This window comes from Erythrolamprus reginae, chromosome 1, assembly GCF_031021105.1.
Source record: "Erythrolamprus reginae isolate rEryReg1 chromosome 1, rEryReg1.hap1, whole genome shotgun sequence".
Taxonomy (NCBI): domain Eukaryota; kingdom Metazoa; phylum Chordata; class Lepidosauria; order Squamata; family Dipsadidae; genus Erythrolamprus; species Erythrolamprus reginae.
In genome coordinates this window covers 259947207-259970331 of record NC_091950.1, presented here as the reverse complement: position 1 = coordinate 259970331, position 23125 = coordinate 259947207, and the positions used below count along the sequence as shown (strand labels likewise).

General features: G+C 34.7%; 1 protein-coding gene across 1 annotated transcript in view; it reads right to left on the bottom strand.

Annotated features, from left to right (window-relative positions):
* Positions 1-23125, bottom strand: part of CSMD1 (CUB and Sushi multiple domains 1) — a 1071884-nt gene that overhangs the window by 104024 nt on the left and 944735 nt on the right. The window contains exons 39-44 of the mRNA XM_070732892.1: positions 19143-19212; positions 14976-15092; positions 12047-12256; positions 7333-7521; positions 2088-2265; positions 103-248 (exon numbers count right to left, since the gene is read on the bottom strand). Coding sequence (XP_070588993.1) covers positions 103-248; positions 2088-2265; positions 7333-7521; positions 12047-12256; positions 14976-15092; positions 19143-19212 — 910 coding nt within the window. The remainder of the gene's footprint in view (positions 1-102; positions 249-2087; positions 2266-7332; positions 7522-12046; positions 12257-14975; positions 15093-19142; positions 19213-23125) is intronic.

Here is a 23125-nt window from a genome sequence, read left to right as displayed (position 1 = left end):
ACAATAGAAATAAAATATTCTTTTAAATTACCCCATGCTGTCTGACTCTCCTTATCTTTCCCACACATATATCATTTGTTAGATGAGAAAAAGAATACTGACCATGAAAATTGAGAACAAAGAATCCTCCAGTGGAGAAATCACTGTGAAACTTGAGGAGGACTTGATTACTGGAGCTAAAGGCAGTTTCCAGAGCTGTGTTCCCACTGAACACTCCCAGCTGGGGTGAGTTTTGGTCTGGACCATCCCTAGGAACCCAGAAAGAAAACTGTTTCAGCAAAATATTGTAATTAAATTTTACAGTCATGGTATTGTAGATTGACAGCAACTTTAAACCTTCAGGAAGTGAGGATAATTTAAACAATTGTAGCATAGCTATTCATTTGTATTCAAATTTGTCAGAATAGAATAGAATGGAATAGAATAAAATAGAATTCTTTATTGGACACACAATAAATATTGTATAAATATTGGACACACAAAGAATTTGTCTTTGGTGCATAGGCTCTTATAACTAAATGAGAATTAAATTTAAACAACCTTTAATTGTGAAAAGTTTAACTTTTTTTTTAAAGTAACATGCATTATTTTTGTCCTGAAATTGTTCTAATTCCTTCATTTTATTTATTTGTGCGTTGGTTTGTTTATTAATTTTGTTTGCTGCCCATCTCACTATGACGTGACTTCATTCATTGCTGCTGTTGTGAAACCAACCTATCCTTTGTAGTACTTTAGCCTGTCAGCTCTATCCCAAGCAAGAAGTACACAAAATTTTTCAATAGGTTCTTCTGGAATGTGACATTATCATTCCTCACATAAGCAAGAAATGATTCCTCTGGATAATCCCTCACTATTTAGGTAATCAAAGAGTTTGTCTTTAAGAAGAAGGGAAGCACCATCTCTGGAGAAATTAAAGAAGTGTGGAATCCTTGATGCTCTCATCAGCTTATGCACTGATGTCGCCTAATTGGGCCCTGAAAATTCTGCAAAGAAACTACCAAGCTCAGAGAGCACCTAGGACTCCAAAGTTCGACTCTGAACTACAGATAATCTCTTCTACTGAAATTAATATTTATGTATTTGTTTGTTTGTCTGCCAAATAAGTATAGAATTGTCGTTCGCATAAGCATAACATAAGTAGAAAGTAATGATAAAAGAAGATAATAGGACATTAGGATAGGGACAGTAGGCACAATGGTGCCCTTATGCATGCCTCTTACAAATCTCTTAAAAAGGGGGAGAGGTCAACTCTAGACAATCTGAGGTTAAAGATTTTTGGGTTGGGGAAAGAAACCACAGAGTAAAGAAATTAAAGGAGACATAGGGTTAGGGCTAGCCAAAAATCTATAACTAGATCTTTGATTTACTTCGGAATGTATTCAAATAACTTCTGATAACTGTTAATTCTGAAGTTTCTAGTATCTGTGGAAATTTAGTTATTGTGTATATATTTGGGCTCTTTGAGCAGCTGATGCTTCAGAGTTTGAATTGGTTTCATGTTGTCTTGGATAGCACGCTATGGGAAATTGCTTTAAAATGCTGTTTTTGATCTAAACACCTCTAAATTGTTAACTTGTTTGCCACTGAACGGTTTATGTGTGACTTCCTAAAGTTGAGGAAGTTTTTATATTTTCTTCTTAATTTTTAAAAAATAAAATTTAGTTTAGATTATTGTGAAAAGGGGAAAACGTAAAAGAGCCATCGAGTCTCTGGAGAGGGGCGGCATACAAATCCAATAAATAAATAAATTAAAAGGGAAGAAAGGCACAGTCATTACTCAAATTAACCTTGTTGTGACTTGTTCAGTATAAGATGGGACAGAAATAAATTTGGGGAAGTTTTCAAAATCCTATTAGTTTTCCATGCAAAAATAAGGTATAATTCCTTGATAGTGTTTTTATATCCATATAGATAAAACATTTTTTTCTCACAAGAAGCTTCTGAAGTGGCTTGCTAAGCAGAACAAGAAATTTGCTAATTAAACAAAATATGCTGTGCTGGAACATGTGCTATATATAATTTAAATTTAGTCATATAAAGATGGGGAAACACCCCAATATCACTCTTCACAGTAATTATTAACATACCATACTGCAATGTAGTCATTCACCAATTCTGTTTGGAGTAATGTAAAATTGATGTAGATTCCATGACCCTGGGCTACAGTTATAAGCCATGTACAATCTTTTGAATTTGGATATTCATCTGGAAATCCTGGTGAATACACAGTGCCATTCTGAGATGTTACATTATATCCACAAGGAGCTGATAAAAAAAGGTAACATACATCAATCTAATCTTTTGGAAATTGATGTATCCCTGCCAGCTGCATTTAATATAAAACAAAATCCAAAGTGAGAGAATAACAAAATACATCATCTTTCATTACAATAAGGAATGTAGATTAAATAGAATAATCTGGGTTTTGTAACTATGGTAAACTGGCATCCTAAAAGGATTCAATAGTGTTCAACTAAAAGACATGATGATGGCGTAGGGATGCTTTGAAGTTGACATGGAGTATCTCTTTTTACATAGGATCTACAATTTCTGGTATTGAATTGAAATAGCATAAAAGCAATATGTACATAGTCATTCACACTACAAATATACACATATATACCATAGACAAACATTTCTATCAGAAATTAGGTTTATTAAAAACAACAACTACCATTAATCTTTTTTTTTTAAAGTTACTTGCCTCACTGAGGAAAATACTAAAAAGGATCATAAAAATGTTGTTGGTGAAAGGTTAATTCTACTGCATGCCATACAATTTTTTTCCATCTTGCAATCCTATGAAATTTATGTCCCCAGAGAAATTAGCTTTTTAAAAAAAAACTAAGCTAAGAGTCTATCAGGTAGATCGAAAAGAGGCTGGAAGCCATCCATCCAGGATTGCTATATTCGATCCAGGAAATAGCGCCGGCGGACTTACCCGCCGGCGGCATTTGCAGGAGGGTCGGGCAGACACCGGACTCCTGGCGGCCGCCATCTTGGGTCTCGGTCGAAGTCTCGTGAGGCAAGACTTCGGCCGAGAGTCAGGCCGACGTAGCCTGACTGTTGACAGGTCCGGGCGGGGCTTGCCGGCCCTATTTAAGGGCGTGCAGGCCCGGGCTCGGCCTTTTCGCCCAGACCTTGCAGAAGAGCAGACACCCACCCGCCCTCCCTATTTTGCAGTGTGCTATTGTGGGTCGCCCCAAGGGGGGCCGAATGGGAATTTTTTGCAGCTTTGCCTTTTAGCCGGGCCGTTTTTTCGCCCATTCCACACTGGGGAGATGGATGTGCGGTTAGGGGGTGCTTGCACCTGTTAGGATAATTGGCTTACCTTTGGTCATTTGGGTAGGCAGGTTAGGGGCGGAAAACTGGGTGGTGGTTTAGCAACTGCGTGTTCTCCCTTGGGCATCTTTGGGGATGATTGACAGGTTCTCTCCAAGCTTGTGGTGGAAGCGACCTGAGCAGTTGGGGGGAACCTGTCTTTGGGTCCCGCACCTTTAAGTCCCCTGTTAGGGGTTAGCCAGCGGGACCCCCCCCATGCAAGTGCATGGCAGGGTCTCAGGTGAGGGAGGGGTCCCTCACCTGGACTAGCATGGAGCTATGCCCATAAGTTGCCCAGGAAGTTTATCTGACGTCATTTTCCGCCCCGGAAGCATTTGTTTGACCCTGCAGGTCCATTGTTTGGGTCATAGTTGGGTATGTTAATTTATGCTAATTTAATTGAATAAATTATGCTAATTTATTATTAATAAAAATGACCCAGTTTAAATCCAGCTCTTGTGTCCGTGTCGTTACTCCGTCTCTTCTGCAATATTGGTTTCCCATTTTAGAAACTCTAACCTTGTCAAATGATTAAATCTATCATTTACAACTAATTTGCAGATTAAAAATATTATGTTCTAGTTTTTGTAATTCTTTGAATGTATTACAACTGCATTTACAATTGCTGTCTCTCATTTATTTTGTCATGCATGCTTAAAATAGTTTTATGCCTGGCAAATGATATTACTTTTCTACATATACACATTACAGTGTAGCACTGAGCATCAAACAGCAATGGGTAATCAGATGTGAAACAAGATGTGAGTCATCCAGTGCTAATATCAGGTGGCTGCTCTGAGGACAGAATATCATAATCAGACACCAGTAAAGAAAAGCCTTCATCCTGCTGGCTACTTCCCCAACTGGCAAAGATGTGAGTTATAAAAAAGGATCTCAATATATGAACAGCTCAGAAAAGGAGTAAGAGGTTCTCCCTATCAGCCATGAAATATAGTTCAGCAAAGAGAGGCACGTGCACACAATAATTGCAATGAATAGCAGTGGCAGCTTCTGCGATTCACTGCCAGTGACTGCATCTTTGATTATAAATTAAGCTATTGGCACTGCATCGCTAGTCAGTCTCTCTTTGCACTCTGCTGGCATTAAACAAAATAGCAAGTAGCTGCTGTTGCAGCTGCTTCAGACACCTTGGCCTTTGGCAGGATAGGACTTTAAAAATCAAACAGGATTTGCTTTGCTTTGAAGAGTACTAAAACTCACCATCAGTTTTTCATAGCTCCACAAACATGATAAATGTGACTGGATACACATAATGCCATAGATACTGTACAGTGTCATTAGAGTTCAGAGTACATTACATTAGAGTACTTTAGTACCTCATTATTAAAATTTTGAAGGTATATGTTTCTTTTTAAATGAATTTGAAATATGCATCTTGCCATTCATTGATCAATGTGGCAATATGCCCAACCTCTATAATAAATACCACATTTTTTCTGAGTGTAAGACACAACTTAGTTTTTGGGGAGGAGAATAGGGAAAAACCTGTCTACCAGGTATTCATCTGGCTTGAGTCCTTAGTCTGGTTAGCTTCAGCACATTATTATATTCCCTGGTTAGGACTTAAAAAAAACTTTATTCGGATAAATTAGCAATGAAAAAAAAAGCCTGGAAAGACTTAGGCTGAGAAAAAAAACCCATTCTTTTGAGAGAGTAGCAATGAAAAAGTCTGCAAACTGGGAAGATGGTTAGCACCTTGTTAGGGCTGGAAAAAAAGGTTTGGAAAAGCTACATTTAGAGTATAAAACACATTCAAATTTTCAGTGTCTTTTGGCGGGGGAGGTGCTTCTTACACTGCGAAAATATGGTATATTCCTGGCAATTGTATTATTTACTGTAAACTGATTTTTAAATTGCAAATAATTAACATTTCCAGGCGGCAACAACAACAAAAATTATGTCGTATGTTTCATTTTAAGTAATATCTAAGCATGGTACTCTTTATTTTGAAGGTTCCCATCTTGTTTTTCTGCGTGATAAAATGGACACTCCCCCCCCCAAAGGCTTTCATTTATAAATAATAAAATATTACTTTAATTATGACATTTGCTACAAATAATTTTAGTTCTCAGCATGGCATAGAATAGTTACATCTATTCCATTATATATCATGCGTGAGATCCAAGCAATTTGAAGAAATTATGAGTTCATCAACTAAAGTACAAGTAGTGTGAATTAAAAGCCATGTTTTAAAATATAAATAAGGAACCATTAGCATAGTTTGGTAAATTTACATATGCAGGTACATGAACCAAGGAGCCAACCAATTAACATGAACTATGGATATCCAAATAATCATTAAAATTTAAATTAATTGAAGATAATTCTAAACAAAGTAGCATGTGCAATGAAACTACAGTGGTACCTCAGTTTTCGAACGATTCTCAGTTCGAATAAATCGGTATTCGACCAGGAAATTCAAGAAACTTTTGCCCTGAAATCCGAACAAATATTTGGAACTCGAACACTCGAGAGAGCTGAAGACAGAAGCCAGCAAGCTACACAGAGAGAGAGAGAGAGAGACAGGGACAGAAGCGGGCGAGCGAGAGAACTGAAGCCGGAAGCCGGCAAGTTACAGAGAAAGAGAGACAGAGACGGGGACAGAAGTGGGTGAGCGAGAGAACTGAAGACAGAAGAGGGCAAGCTACAGAGAGAGAGAGAGAGAGCCGGGGACAGAAGTGAGCGAGCGAGAGAACTGAAGATGGAAGGCGGCAAGCTACAGAGAGAGAGAGAGACAGGGACAGAAGCGGGTGAGCGAGAGAACTGAAGATGGAAGACAGCAAGCTATAGAGAGAGAGACAGAGAGAGAGACACGGGGACAGAAGCAGGCAAGGTAGAGGGAGAGACAACTGAGGAGGGGAATTTATTTTAAATTGTTTCGGTTCTCAACCAAATCGGTTCTCGACCACACTTCCAGAACGAATTGTGGTCGAGAACCGAGGTACCACAGTATTTTAAAACTATTTCACATTCTTCAGATCAGCTATTTAAATTGAAGAGGGGAAGGGGAACTGAATCTTTCTGGCAACTCCTTTACCCCACAGCCAAAATTTGTAATTCAGCAATATATTGAGAAAGTTTCTGGGTGAAATCACATTGTTGATTTACAACTGAGCATTGCGTGCATTGGGTACTTAATTTCCCCTTAATGTCCCTTTATCCTCTACTCCCATTCTATTATTTATTTCCTGAAGGAAAAACTGGGTTTAAATACCAATTATCCTATTGTCATACCTCCAAACCAATGTCCCCTCTCTGTGATTTAAAAAGTAAAAATCTGAGCATGAATCTGACATGGTATTTCAGCTCTCATTTATTGAGAGAATAAAAGAAAGGCATTGGTGTACCACATTTAATACAATGATAGACAGGTAAGACAAACAAATTATTTAACTTACAACCATTTTCAATACAAAAGTAAGAGTTATGACCCATATTTTTTTTTAAAAAATCCAAACTCATCCTTCTGTCCTTGGTATGTTCACATCCCAAATTGCTTCCTACCTTTCTAAAAGCCTTAAAATCAAACCCTCTTCTCTTTTCCTTGGTACTGATCATTTCATTTCCTCTTTTCCTCTAGTATCAGAAATATGTCTATTGCAGTGACACCTGTAGCTTAAGAATTGGTAACTTCCAAGATGATCAGCCTCATCTGGTTGTTTTATGAATATCATAAGTCAGGAAAAATTACATTTCGAGGGGGCACAAATGTGGGTTGTATGTGAGCGTAAGGAAAGAATGGGTAGGGATTTATCATAGGTGACATGATAGGCTGTAGCTTGTATCAACTACTTTCCACTGTTGAGGAAAAATGTCTTTATTTGTCAGTTCTGATTATTAATGAAAATGTTATGCAGTTTGCAACAGATCATGATTTTCATATATTGACTTGATTTATTTTTACTTTTCTTCTTGTTCTTTCTTTCTAATCACATTAAACATAAGATCATCTTGGAATGTAAACAATCATAACATATGAACAAAAACTACCTTCACACTTTGGAAAAGGATGATTCCAGTTTCTGTTGATCCCGTGATGGCAAGTGAGCATGGAATGACCGATTAATACATATCCAGGATAGCATTCAAAAGAGATGGATTGGCCCACACTGTAATCGGAATTGATTATATATCCATTATAAAATGAAGGAGGATCTGGACAATTCTGTAATTCATAAGCTGAAGAAAAAGATAAAAAAGATAAAATATTTTCTTCCCCAGAAAATTTTAAAAATCATAAAGCAAATTGATAAATGTTCTATACCTTGTTAACCCTGCTGTTATGTTTCGAGTCTGTGAGACTCGAAATCAAAGTTTGAGACCTTGTAAAAAAATTTCCCTGCATTTCTGAAACTTGAAATTTCATGACTTTTCATCATTTCAGGGGTTCTCTCTATGAAAATTTTTTTTGGGGGGTGGGAGGCTTAGTTTTTGCTGGGAAAAAAAGTCACACTTGTACTGTTTTCGAGTCTGTGTGACTCGGACAGAAAATTCTTTATTTTAAGTGCTTATATTTGATCAATTTGAAAACTTCTTTCCTTTGGAAACTAGGCTGAACATTTCTGCACACAATGAAATGAAAATTAAAATGAAAAAATAATGCTTATTGGTTTATTTTGCTCATAAAAGCCCCCCCCCCCTTTGTGAATTTATTTTCAATTTATAGATAGTTTAGCCTGAAAAATTTGTACCATTTTACTAAATTTGGTGTGGGATTACTAGTTTGAACATTCCTGATCATAAGAAAAATATAAATGAACTGAAAAAAACGATGCTTATTGGGTTTTTTAAATCAGAAATACAGCCTCCTACACACATACCCCGGTTGCTTGCAACCATTTTCACTTTAAATTTTTTTTAGGCTCCAAATCCGAAATATTTTTAATATCTTAGGCATTGATTTACTAATTTTAACATTGCTGATCATCATAAAAATATTTTTTGGGGGTGGGGGCTAACTTTTTTCTGGGCAAAAAACCTCACATTGAGTCTGTTTCGGGTCGTATACGACATGGACCAAAAAGATTTTTGTTTAGGTACTTAAATTTGGTCTTTTTGAAAGCTTTTTTCACTGGGAAACTAGTTTGAACATTTCTGAACATAATGATATGAAAATTGAACTGAAAAAAATTGATGCTGATATATTTATTTTTAGCATTTTGTGTCAGTTTATATTTTTTTAGGCTACAAATCTCTAAGGAATTTCCCCCCAAAAGTTTTGATATATTAAATTGAGCATTCCTGATCATAAGAAAAATAGAAATGAACTGGAAAAAATGATGCTTATGTGTTTATGTTGCTCACAAAAGGGCCACACCCCTCGGCCTTGCTTTGTGCCATTATTTTCACTTTTTATATAGATTTGGCTAGAAATATTGGGAATATCCTTTTGAAAAGCAAGCACATGATAGCCAGACAACTAATTTTATGAAAGAAATCCATTTTACTAAAAACAAGTATGCAATTTTGAAATTAACAGCATAATTTTTAAATAAATTGAAATAATTGAACACAGCGGGGGGATTTTATGTGCAAAATAAACAAATAAGCATCAACGTTTTCAGTTCAATTTTCATTTCATTATGTTCAGAAATGTTCAAACTGGTAACTCAATGCCAACGTTATTGAAAATATTTGGAATTAGGGCCCTAGAAAAATTTATAAAGTGACATGCTTGAAAAAATGGGGGGGTGGGGCGGCACGGTCCTTTTATGAGCAATATAAACAAATAATCATCATTTGTTTCAGTTCATTATGTTCAGAAATGTTCAAACTAGTAATTCCACACCAAATTTAGTAAAATTGTACATTGTTTGCAGGCAAAACTATCTATAAATTGAAAAGAAAATTCACAAAAAAGGGGGGGAGGCTTTTATCAGCAAAATAAACCAATGAGCATTATTTTTTTATTTCAATTTTCATTTAATTGTGTGCTGAAATGTTCAACCTAGTTTCCAAGGGAAAGAAGTTTTCAAATTGACCAAATTTAAGCACTTAAAATAAATAATTTTCGGTTCGAATCACACAGATTCAAAAATAGTAGAAGTGTATAGTGGTTTTGAACAGGGCATCAGGGTTAAATATTTATATCAAAATAATTAATATAGACAAGCAACTTTCTTCCAGTTGAGGGTTTCACTTCATTACTATATATGTATTGCTAGATATAAAGATGTTTGTGTGTTTGTGAGAGAGAGAGAGAAAATGTGCATGTGAGTGTGTGTGTGTGTATGTGTATGTCTTTTCTCTTTTTATCTTGAGAAGAGAAAAGAAAATATCTACATTTACTGCTAAGCGGAAACCCATTATAGCTTTTTTTGCACAAAACAACAAATATTGAATTTATGATTTATGCTTTGGAAATAGAATTAATTATACAAAGTAGAGTAGTATGTTGTAAACATAGAATAAAACTTAAAACTGCTGTAAAGAAAATCAGAATTATTTTTATATCTTGTCACTATTTTTCTTTATTTATTTTTCTATTTTGCACTTATCTTTGATTTCTCTTTCTTTTCTTATTCTTACTTTATATTAGTAAGAATATATTTTGATATTCTTTTAAAAACTCTTCAATAAAATTATAAATTTGTAACTGTATATAGATTTAAACCTTTGGTCAGTAATGAAATTAGAGCAATAATGAAATTAGCATACCAAACATTTGCCTCCAAGCTTCAGGAAATATTACTATATGATATTAAATTAATCTAAAAATAGTCTAATGGTTTGTAGTTTTGATGTTATATTTTCATATCTCTAATATTTGCCCAATAATTGGAATCACAGTTTGTGAATCCATAGTATTGCAAGTAATATGCAAATACAGACATGGATTTAGGAAACTAGATGGTCCTTCAAATATTCATAAACTTAGAGTATCTTCAGGTTCATCCAGATTTTTATCTAGCAAAGGTGTGAATACTATACACATGATACAACCACAATTTTGATTTGTATAAAGGCATATAAATTGAAGTTTTTAAATACAAATTACTGCAATATTATGTCTTATAAGTAAGGATAGAGAGAAGAAAAAAAAATCCTGACATGTTTTATGGATAGTGTTGTGACTTGTTAATTAGGCCTATAATACACAGTATAAATTACAATCACAGCTTGATGACTCTCATCGCTCAACTTACAAATTCATGTTATATATTTATATTTTGAGACTTTTAAAAAATGATAATATTTTCTGCACAAATGCAGCTTTGAACAGTGCTATTAATTTATTCAGGGAACTAATAGAATACACCAACCCAATTTCAGTGGTAATTATCAAAGAATACTGATATATAAGGTGTTCTCCCGGGCTCTCTGATAGGAGCCGCCCGAAAATTCAAGGGTACAAATTTCAGACACACACACGTTTGAAAATTCAAAACAAAATTCAAAATAAACAAAGTACTCTTTTTGTATTGCAAAGAGCACTCTTCCCAAAACAATCGGGTAGTCTGTACAGTTTCCCTTAAGTACTTAGCTCTGCTTTGGTTTCAAAGGCATGAAAAAGCAACAAAGTCCAGCAACACAAGATTCCTGATGAACGCCGATCAGATATACTTCCACAACAGCCAAACCCACATGCTGCTATTTATAGCAGCAGCCCTAATTACTGGAGCCCCACCCAAACACAGGTGGTCTCCCTTATTTCCTGTAATATGTTCTTAGTTGGTCTCTTCTACGCATAATTCTGCACTTGCGTGGGTCCAAAATGTCATCATCTGAATCAACGGAAGATAAGGGAGAGTGACTGCCTGGGCTATGTGCCAAGCCCTCTTCTGCCGAGTCGCTCCCACCTTCTTCTTCGTCCGAGGAAACTAAACTCTGAACTGATTCTGTCGGCAATAACACAGGCCTGTAACATGTTGAATTTTCCCCTGCATCCACCTCCCCATTCCCTGGGGCAGGAGCTGGGCCAGAGCCAACCACAATAATAAGGATTTAAAATTTTTAAAAAGAATAATACTATCCTTATTCTTAAGATTTTATTTCATACTTTGAAGTGTCTGTCAGCAAATATAAAACTGGTAACTCTGGTTATGGTTATCCTGATCTAAATATTCTATAACTCTAGAGGACCACTAGCATGGTCACCCATTGTTCCTATATGCATTAATTATTCTATTTACATATGCAAAGATTGAATGGACATGTTTGTGAAAAAACAAGTAAAACTTGTTCTTGATTTCAATAATATTACTTTAATTTCATACATTTTCCCCATATCTTCATCTTTTGAAAAGTAGAACATTTATAGAAATATTAGCCACAACCTACAAATTTCTTACTCCAGAATTCTGTTCAATAGAATTGTGAGAAAATGTTTATAGACTGCCTTGTACATTATCTCTGCAGTTAATAATTCTTACACGCAACAAACAAAAGAACTTACTGATCTATTTCCAGAATCAAATTTATTGAAAAGTATAATGCCTAACATAATATTAACAAAATAATATTTAAACAGGTTTTTGGACAATAGTTACCTTAATTTATTTAGAAAGTCATATTACTGTTTCTCAGAAAAGGGAGAAAACTTTCGAAACTATTAACATTTAAAAGATAGATTTTTAAAAAGTCAAAGAAAAACCAGGAAACACAACAGGGGGAAAATGCATATTAATTTCAGCCTTTTAAAAAATTATGGAATGAAAAAAAATTATCATAATAATTGAAACTGTTTATATTATTCATTACTTACCTTGATATGCAAATTTAAATCCATGTCTGTTTTCTGAGTGATCACTATAAAAGTGGATGAGAGTTTCATGTGTTGTACTTAATAAAGATGGTGGAAGATCTGTACCACTGAACTGGCCAATCATAGAACTGGTGTGGTAAGGCCCATTCTGAATTTCAAGGAAGTCATGGTTAGCTTCAGTTGAGAAGTTCAGAAATTGTATATGTGCCCCTATGCAGCAAAAAATAATTTAAAAAGCTGCAAGTTTAGTATATTATAGATTTTTTAAAAAAAACAACAACACAGTAATTAGATAAGCATTATTCAATCCAGATGTACATATTCCATCTTGGATTCACACTTAACAAGAAACTTAGTTAATGTCAAAAATAATAAAGGTAAGTACAAGTAGATTAAGCATGAAATATTTATAAATAACATGTCTTTACATTTTACTTCCTAGTTGCTCAAAATATTTTACACACTGGTTTTCAATAAACCTTAAAAATTTGTTTATATGATTAGGGCCATAATACAAAGAAAGGCCGAGGCAGGGGTGGGCTCCAGCCAGAATGCTAAATTGGGTTCGCCAACACGGCTCGTGAGTGCTTGCGGGGCCAGTGAAATTTTGCTTCTGCACTTGTGGAGATGTCAAAATTGCGCACTGGGCGGCAGGTACACCCGTGTTTTAGCATGCACAGAAGCAAAAAAACCTCACCGAAACAGGGGCGCACCTGCAGTTCTGTGCACAATTTTGCTATCTCCACAGGTGCAGAAGCAAAATCACGCTGGCCCCGCAAGCACTCATGAGCCGCCGCGGCGAGTCCAATTTAACATTCCGGCTAGCATCCCACCCCTGGACAGAGGTTATCAAAATTCAGTTAGCATATGACCATAATTAACATAAATAAAGACTGTGTATCTATCTATATTTAACCTTTCTGTCATTTTTTTCTAAATTTACATTGGTTAGTTCAATATTGTCACCATTCCATGCCCTCCAGTGTTCATTGAAATTATTATACTAGCTTTGTGTATTTTGATTAAAAGAAATGCATTTTTTTTACCATTTTACCCACAACAATATTTTTTCAAAAACTGGAATGCATATCTTTTACACATAATAAGCAAATCTGGGTTGTTAAATTATATATTATATATATATAGTGAATTTATATATATATATAAATATATTATATATATATATAGTGAATTATATATTATATATATATAGTGAATTTAGCAAGATATAATCTTAGCAGAATAATTATCAAGTTTTAAACCTAGGAATTGCCAACTGATTCTTAGGCTTGGAAATTGCAATCAATATATATTCTCTAAACTGCATTTATATCACAGCCTCAACATGCTTCAGTCATTTGATTTTTGGACAAAACAAATATGATTTTCAGTAGGAAATTGTACATTTTTATATTCTATATTCTGACAATTTGGGGGGGGATTACTTTTCCATGTAAATATCTCCCATGTCATAAGATATTCCATTCAAAGAAATGCTCAAGAAAGAAGTAATATGGGGAAACTGCCAATCCTATATGCATAATCTATTTAATCTTTTGAAAAATAACCATATAGTTTTTCATGAAAAAGGTTAGCATTTGCTGTAGAGAGTCTACATAGTTGCACAAACCAAAGATATCTGTAAGTATTTCAAGGACAAACCTTTAATATTTGGCCCATTTTGTATCAGAATATTTATTCTAGGAAGGTTCCCAAAGGGGAGATATATACTTTCAATTGATACAGAAACAACAGAGAACTGGATAATCTCTGTTTAATGAACTGAGTTATGTGTTGCTTATTTTTTTTAAAAAAAATTCTGCCTTTTATAAGTTGGACCCCACTTAATTATCAACAAAAAAATTTTTTTAATTCATAGGAACAGAAATGGATGAATAGGTTTCACAGAAAGCAATTTTCAAAATCCTGTTCAGATTTCTAAACTATAGCAAGACATCACAATTACACAAACTTCATGATTAAGAACATAGTATCATAATAGGATTTATTTCAAGCAAACTAATTAACTTAACTAATTACTTTACTGTACAAAATTATCTTTTCTTAATATATTATATTACATAAATCCATATAATGAAAGAAAGCTGTTAGTACAGAAAAGTAAATGAACACTGACCTAAATGAGCCATGTTTAATTAGCTACGTCTCACAATCCATCACCTTAAAAAATGTTTTCTATTTTATTTTAGACATTTTTCTTTCTTTGGAGAACATGCACCCATAGTTATCTCACTATTTTTTTCTTCTCATTATTTTTTTCAAGATAAATAACTACATTTACTAATGAATGCACAGAAATTTAAAAAATGCAAGCTCTTCATAATAAACAGCCTAAAAGTTTCAGTCTGGCATATGATATTGAATTTATTTACCCTTTATGAATAATACAGAAAAACCCTCCATAGACACGAGTGACCAGGTTTCTTTTTTAGAGGATTAGGAAAGGAGAAACCTAAATGAATTAGATATTGTTTTAGTTTATGCCTTTGTGTCAATTAAAGCTACTTAGAATACGATTAAGTAATTGCATAAATAATGTTTCCAAAGATAACAGGTGGAGCCTATGCCAGTTCTTGTTTGTACCTAATATTGGGAACTGTATTTAAAACAGCCATATTGGGGAAGGCAGACGGACAATGAATAAGGAAGCTGTATCAGCAGTTAATAAATCTAGAACAGGAAGTTGCCAAGTGTTTAATAACTTTCAAATAAATTTTTAAAAATCCTTGAATAAAGCAGCACATAGAAAAGATATTTTAACAAAATTATTCGTAGTACCTTTATTTATTTATTTTTGAATACAGATATCAGGCTAGTGAATGGACTTAAAAGAAAAAAGAACAGCAAGATTTTGTAACTGAGATTCCAATGGATAAAGAAAAAGATGTCCTTCAATCAGGAATCTTACCGTATCCAATAGGTAATAATATTTTCCACGTGCAGCCTAGATTACTAGGATAATTTCCTGGGAAACCGGGGCTCAGGATCACGCCAGCCATGTTTGTCAGTGTGCCACCACATTTCGCTATAATAAATAAACAATCCATTGAAAGTATGTGAAAGTATACCATTAAAGTCATCCAACAATTGCGTATCTTATGAAGAATTAGTTATACAATGATGATGTAACTGTACACAAACACAATAGTTCACCTCACTGGTGCTAGTAAAGAACTTTGTTTATTTATTTAATTTATTTATTTGTCAAATGTGAAGGATATTGGTAGTTTGTACTACCAATCTATGCAGGAGAACTATTGTATAAACAATTTTCCAACTCTATTTGTTGTGTCAGGTTTTTTTTCTATCTATCCATTGTTTTTTTAGATTAGAAAACTTGAACATATCAATAAGCACCCAATATATATGCTGGAGACCTTTTCCAGAAATATATAAAAACCCCTTCTATTAATTGTACCCTATATAAAGCTAATTTAAAAGTTTAAATTTACACCATGAATCTAAAGATATAATCTAAAAATGATTACCTATAGATTACATTGACAGAAGGAATGAGCATGTGTATTCTTTAAAAACACTTATCAAATATTAAACCCTACAAAGATTTTTCTTTCTCTCTCTTGGCTTACAGTCTTTTATTTGTAATGAAATTCATTTACCTTCTCAGATTGTATAGTTGGCTTTTATGCTTTTTTAACTTGTCCAGAGTTAGTTATAAGATGGGTAACTTTGTAAATGTTTGAAATAAATTAAACAAACACATATCTACACAAAATTCAATTTACTCAAGATCTTTTTGTGTTACATATCTAAATCAGCATTCTAGTGCTCAAAAGAGGGGGGGGTGGCAAAGCACCAACGGCTTTCTGAAATGACTACATAGTTTATTTTATTTATTTATTTTTAAAATGTATTGGCCACCTAAGTTACTACAGGGGAACTCTAAGCAGCTTATAATATTAAAAGATAAAATATCAAAACCAAGAGACCAATGCTAGTTTCATTATGAAATTACTTTTGTTGATATTTGAAAATTGTCTTCTGACTCCTCGCAGAAGCACAAGATTCTCTGCAACTCGTCAGCTGCATAACTGCCCATAATGTTTTTGCAAATTGTATTGCCGAAAAATGCAACTGGCATGGCAAAAGAATCCCTTTTAACTTTTTTTAAAAAGTATAAAACACACATATACAAACATCTTAATTTTTTCTTGTTACAAAATAAACATAACTGCTCTTCATGTTTCCATGAGATTTGATTGCTTCATGTTTCAATTTGAAAAACCTTGATTACAAGAAATTATTCTTGAACATACTATGCATGATAATAAAAATAAGAATTTTCCCCCTACTCAGCAAATGAATTGGAGCCAACTGAATAAAAGAAAAGAGAGCATGTCTACTTCTATCATATAGTTGGCGTACCAAAGAGTAATGGGAAAGAAAGACAGCAAGAGGTTTAAATAAATATTTAAATGAAAGTTTGTAAATCAACGATGGACAAAGCAATTTAGTTCAGCAACCAGCAGATTAAAAAACCTGAAATAAAAGATCTTAGTGTAGTCCTTATATGATTGGACTAAAGTTTAGCCCATTCTAGTTGCAAGAGATAGAAGAATAACCGGATCACTTGTTGTGTCCTGAGATTTGAGTGTCATCTAGCAAGTGTCCAACCAGTTCCTCTCTATTGAGCGAGAGAATAAAGATCACTGATTGGTTCTTCCCAGCCGGAACTCTCCATTTAAACAGGAACCACTGGCTGGGCTTTTGCTGGAGTTTTCACTTACACCCATAAAGAGCTGTTATCACTAAACCTGCCTCCTGACTCTTGGGTACCAGAAACTAACATGACTCAAAAAGTGAAAATATGGATACTGAATATCCTATTTCCACAAAACCTACCAACACTCAAGGTGCTCATAACTTGCTAAAAAAATTGAAGCTCCTTCTTTAACTAGCACATAAGGAAATAAGGGGAAAGAGCCATGTTGTGTATTGTGTGCACATTTGCTCTTAATAACATAAACGTTTTCTATAACTGTGAAATAAGGTCACATGGAAGAAGACCGATGGTCACAATCATTTCTAAATTATTGATTAAAGCCAGTGGGGGGAGTATTTGTCTAAAAGGGAGGAAGGAGAGAGATTACCCATGTGGGATTTATAAGATTACGACTATCTAGACTGTCAAGGGAAATTATATAAGAGAATTAATTACCTATTTACCAAGTCTGCTTAGTATTACTACTAAAACTTTATAATTTTTTTTCTCATCATTCTCCTCCCACTTATGACTGTATCTGTAACTTGTTGCTTGTATCCTTAAGATTTTTGTTAATATTGTTTCTTGATTGCTTATTTGACCCCTATGACAATTGTTAACTCTTGTATATCATGATTCTTGAGAAATGTACATTTTCTTTTATTTACACTGAGAGCCTATGCACCAAAGACAAAATCCTTGTGTGTCCAATCACACTTGGCCAATAAAGAATTCTATGTTCTAATGGGAATTGTTAAGTATTATTAAAGTATAATGCCCAATGTATAATGCATAACAAGTAGAACCACTCCCTTGTTCTTTTTCAGCTTACACAAGGTAGGATGTCAGAGACTTATGCAAAGGGTGGAGTGAATAAATATAGAGTTGCATAGAAAAAAACCCCTATATTTTCAGTTATAATACTATATATGGGATATTATATTAAATACCAGCAATGTTCTTACATCATTATTCATAACAATATGAAGTCACAACAACCGGACATTTCCTCATTGCACATATTTTCTAAGTGCCATCCAAATGTTTTGGGTATGGCATCCAATGGGCCAATAAACAATGGGACAACACCACTATTTTTTGCCATAATTTTTCAAATTCAATTTTCAGATCATGAAACTTCACGGACTTTTCCAATGTTGGCCTCTATTCTACTATGCCAAAGTATGGCCACTTCAATTATTCACAATTTCTTCTTTCCAGCCTTGTTTATGAACCAATACTTTATCATATTAAATTAAAATATTTCCAATATTTTATTTGAAAATTTTACAAAATTATATTTTATTCTGCTCATTTTGACCACTTTTTCAACTCAATGTTTTATTACTGGTACTGAACATGATAATTTTTACAAATGTTCCTGTGAATCATTTGGTGAATGAATTATACCATTGCTTATCTTTGTGTAATCTTCCTGCACAAGCTGAGTATGTTGTTTCTTCTGCTTCTTTGTACAATATGCACTTTTAAAAATCATCATTTGACAATTTTTCTCCAATTGTGGTCTTGATTGTATTAATTTGAATAGCTTGCTCTCACACAGCCATAATCAAGCCTTCTCTCTCTCCTTCTCTCTCTCCTCTCTATCTTTAATCCTTTCTCTCTTTCTTCTCCTTTCCGTCTTTCCTTTCCATTTGAGAAAGAGAGACTGGGTCAATGTTACCCAGTTTGCTTTTTGCCTACAGTAGAATTAGAACCCCATGTCTCTTAGTTTCTAGACTATATAGTTCTTTATTGCAGTAAATTGACTCTGTTCTGTTGTGTTGTGTTCTTTTCCTTTGTATTCCACTCAAAAATGATGTAGAAATTTTGGCCAGTTAATTCTTCTGAATGACTGCTGGGTTTTCCTGATACAATTTACATACAAAGAATAAAGAATAAAACCTGCAACAGTGTTTTGCATAAGGACTTAAGCAATGATAAAAACTTTCAGATATTTTTTCGGTTTGAGCAAAAACAGTAATTAAAGAAATAGTGCTATCACTAAAAATAAGCATCTTCTTAATGCTGACTGTATAAAATTTAGCATTTATACAGAGTATTTCATCTGTTTAAGCTGTATGGAGTACTATATATTACACTTACAGGTAGATATTTTTTTTTTTTACCCAAGCAAGAAAAGCTGCTAGTACAGGCTAGTACAGGCCTAAAATGAAATTTGAATCAGGAATGTGAGTCAGGAGTTCAGCCATTAAACAACTGGATATTTTCTACTTAAATGGCTTTGATAACAGCGGAACAAAAATAGAAACAGCTAATTAAACTTTTTAATTTTTACTGATGTTATTTTCGCCAACATTCACTTAGAATAAAAAATGTACATATGCATACCAATACAGAGAGGAGAAGGATAATTCCAACGGCGAACTGTTCCAGGCATACAAGAAATATGAGAACGTCCCTTTAAAAAATTCAAAAATAAAATAATTATGCAACATTGTCCCATTTTTGAAGCTTTCATTTAGCAACTTGACACAATGGTTCTCACTATTGATTTTAGAAAAATCCTTTTGCCAATTAATCTTCCCTTATACTTTATTACCTATGACAGTTTTCTAATTAAGGACAAATAAAAGACTTTTAAGTTAATTAGAATTCCTTTAAAAATGGAAAGTGAGTTGTGCTACAAGTCTTAAGTTGTTTCAGAACCTTAAACTAAATTATTATATAGAACTGCAAAGCAACATGACACTCTCATTTACATTTTTTGCTGCGTTACCAAAGGGAATATTATTTTTTTCCTAAAGAATCATTATTTCAAGGAAGTTAATTTTGAAAACTAATTGCCTTCTTCAAAAGTGATATCATGAATGAAAATGTGCCTTTATATGAAAACTATGAGGCACAAATTATGTAGTTTAATAATCAGGTCTTCCCTCAATCAATTGTTGCTAAATTGAGGAGAGTGCTATTGAAGTCCACAAAAATGGCACCCTGTGAAATCAATGGGCCACATAGCACCATCACCACCTACTGTCCTATGTCCCTTTGGTGACAAAACAAATACAGTATTTATAGATATAAGAGTTTTGCATATATGACTGTACGAGTAATGGCTCCAAAAGAACTGGGCACCAAAGGAAAAGTAATCGGGATGTACTGGTAGACTGTGCTAAATTACAGAAGATTTTTGATCACTACTTATTTAACACGATCAAAGAAAGTTACATGCAGGAATACTGTGAACTCAGTTCTACATTCAATAACAAATAATTTGGCATTAAAAAGATAATTTTGTTTATTATTACTAAATATTTTTATCTGTCCCTATTTTAGTTTCAAATAATGAAGTACAGTAATACCTCGTCTTATGAACTTAATTGGTTCCGGAAGGTGGTCCGGAAGGCAAAAAGTTCGTAAGAAGAAACAATGTTTCCCGTAGGAAACAATGTAAAAGCGATTAATGCGTGCAAGGGGGAAAAAATCGCAAAATGGCACTCCGCTGGGCCGACCAGTTTTGGCCGACCAAGAAGGACGTCTTCATGACGTCAAAGCTCCGCCCATGGAGTTCCCTATTGGGATTCCCCACCTCCGTTTCAGCCTCCACATCGGCCGAAAACACCACTGCCGATTGCAAAATCGGTGCTCTGCCGGGCAGCGCTGCCCGGCTGTAACCTTCTGAAACAGCCGGCTGCTTCTCGGCAGTCTCCAGAACCCAAACCCGAACCCAAACTTTTGCCGAACTTCCAGGTTCGGCGTTTGGGAGAACGCCTAGAAGCCCCCCGGCTGTTTCAGAAGGTGACAGCCGGGCGGTGGCGCTTCTCGGTGGCTTCCTGAACCTGAACCCGAAAAGTTTGGGTTCGGGTTCGGGTTCGGGAGAATGCCGAGAAGCCCCCCAGCTGTTTTAAAAGGTGACAGCTGGGTGGCGGCACCCAGCGGAGCACCATTTTGCGATCTGTGGTGGGTTCGTAAGCCAGAAAAAGTTCGTAACAAGAGGCAAAAAATTTCCCAACCCCGGGTTCGTATCTTGAGATGTTCATATCATGAGGGGTTCGTATCACGAGGTACCACTGTACTACTTAATATACAAACATGATCTACCTGTAGGTTGAATTTATGCTACCAAATTGAATTCATGAATAGGAGGGAATAACAAATAAAATCAAACTTGGTTCTTTGAACACAACAATAAAATCGAACTCAATAAAATTACATAATTTTATATTAACTTTAGCACAAACAGCAATAGCAATCTCCAAAATTTGTGCTCAAGTTCAACTGCAGGTAGAATTGACCAGTAAAATATAATGTAAAATTGCACAACCTGGACAGATAATAATAATAATTTATAATAATAATTTATTAGATTTGTATGCCGCCCCTCTCCAAAAACTTGGGACGGCTCACAACACAATACACAATGTACAAATCCAATATTAAAAAGCAGATTAAAACCCTTATCATAAAAATTAATCACACAACCCAAGCAAACCATACATAAATCATAATAACTAGGGAGAATATCAACTTCCCCAAGCCTGGCAACATAGGTGGGTTTTTAGGAGCTTGTGAAAGACAAGGGGGGTGGGGGAAGTCCTAATCTCCATGGGAGTTGATTCCAGAGGGCCGGGGCCACCACAGAGAAGGCTCTTCCCCAGGTCTCCCCAGACGGCATTGCTTAGTTGACAGGACCTGGAGAAGGCCAACTCTGTGGGACCTAATCGGCCGCTGGGATTCATGCTGCAGAAGGCGGTCCCGAAGATATTCTGGTCAAGCAAAATCTTACTGGGACATGCACTCACACCAGACATCCAAAGCTGCATCCACAGCTTCATTTTTACTACCGGTGCAATGGTGTCAAGGAACCCGCTACTGATTGTAAGATAGAAAAATATTGTGATTGCCTGATAAGATAGAAAGATAGAAGACAGTGAGATATTGTGGTCTCCATAAAGGTAGTTTTATTAAATGGAATGAATGTACATCTTCCTTGATTCCCCACAGAAAACAAGAAAGGAGTTTATGCCTTAGGACAGGGATCTCCAATCATCAACCCCCAGGCCACAGGCTACTACCAGATCATGGCCTGTGCATGAAGCTACCCCTGCATGAGTGGTGGCCACTTGAGCTTGTGTGTGAAACTTCCATCTTGTGAGTGGCAGCCGCTTGTGCTCACTTGCAAAGCTCCCCTCGCATGAGGGGCAGCTGCTTGCCCTTACTGGTATATATGTATATACAGGTATAGGTTTAGGTGTAGGGGTGTGTGTACGTATGTATGTGCGCAAGCATGTATGTCATGGTAATTGTGAAATTTGCTGCAGAACCTCGGAAAATCCAACTGAGCATGCATTCACATTTGTAGACTTTAAATTGTAACATTGTTGAGAAATATTTGTTACCACTATTTGAAATTATTAAGCTGGTTATATTGTTGTGAGCTACCACTGCTACGTGCATCATTTGCTTTGCTTTGCAAAAGTATCTTTTCTTTAAATGTATAGAGAGGTAGTTGCAATGTTAACATCTCTGTATAAAAAGTAAATCAGAGGTCAATTTTAGTTTTATTTGTTTGTTTTTACCCCTTTAATTTGTTTTGCTGTTCCCTTCCCTTTTTATGTTAGTTTCTATTTTATTGTATGATGTCAAAACTTAATAAAGATATTATAAAAAATGTAAATCAATAAAGGGTTCAGTTTTATGATCTTGCAGGCAGAAAGCTAAATTTTGCTGTGAAAATAAGAAATGGGAAAGAGGGTAATAATGGTTGAATGTTCAAATGCTTCTGTTTATAGTCGTCATTTTATTCTATATTACACTCCCATAACAGAAACTACAAAATGAATATAATTAAATGCTTTTTTTAATAGTCAGATGAGGATTTAAGTATCTAAGCTAAACAAACCAACTCTTTTTTGTTTTTTAAGATGGTATCTCATTAATGCAAACAAAATTATAGAATAAAAGTACTGATTTTGTGAATGAGCTTGAAGAGGAACAATAACATGTATTAAAATCTTAGTGTAATGTGAATTAATAATCAAATAATAAGAGCAAGAAAGAAACCAGGAAGTTTAACTCAATGTGTATCTTTCAACTGCTGTTTGAAAATAAACGAAACAGCAATATGCATAGAGGGACAAGTATAAAAATGTTCTTACTGCAGAGTTCTACATTAGGCATTGTGCTTTAAAGTCAAACTGGCTTTATTAACCAGGATATAAAAATCTTCCCAAAATTATTTGGAAGACAAATAATAGCCAAATGATACATATATATTTTGCATGGAGAAAGGATCAAATTTAACCCTGGCTTCACTTGTATTAAGTGATGCAAATATAATGCATTATAATTTAAATATCAGCCTTTCTAGAAAG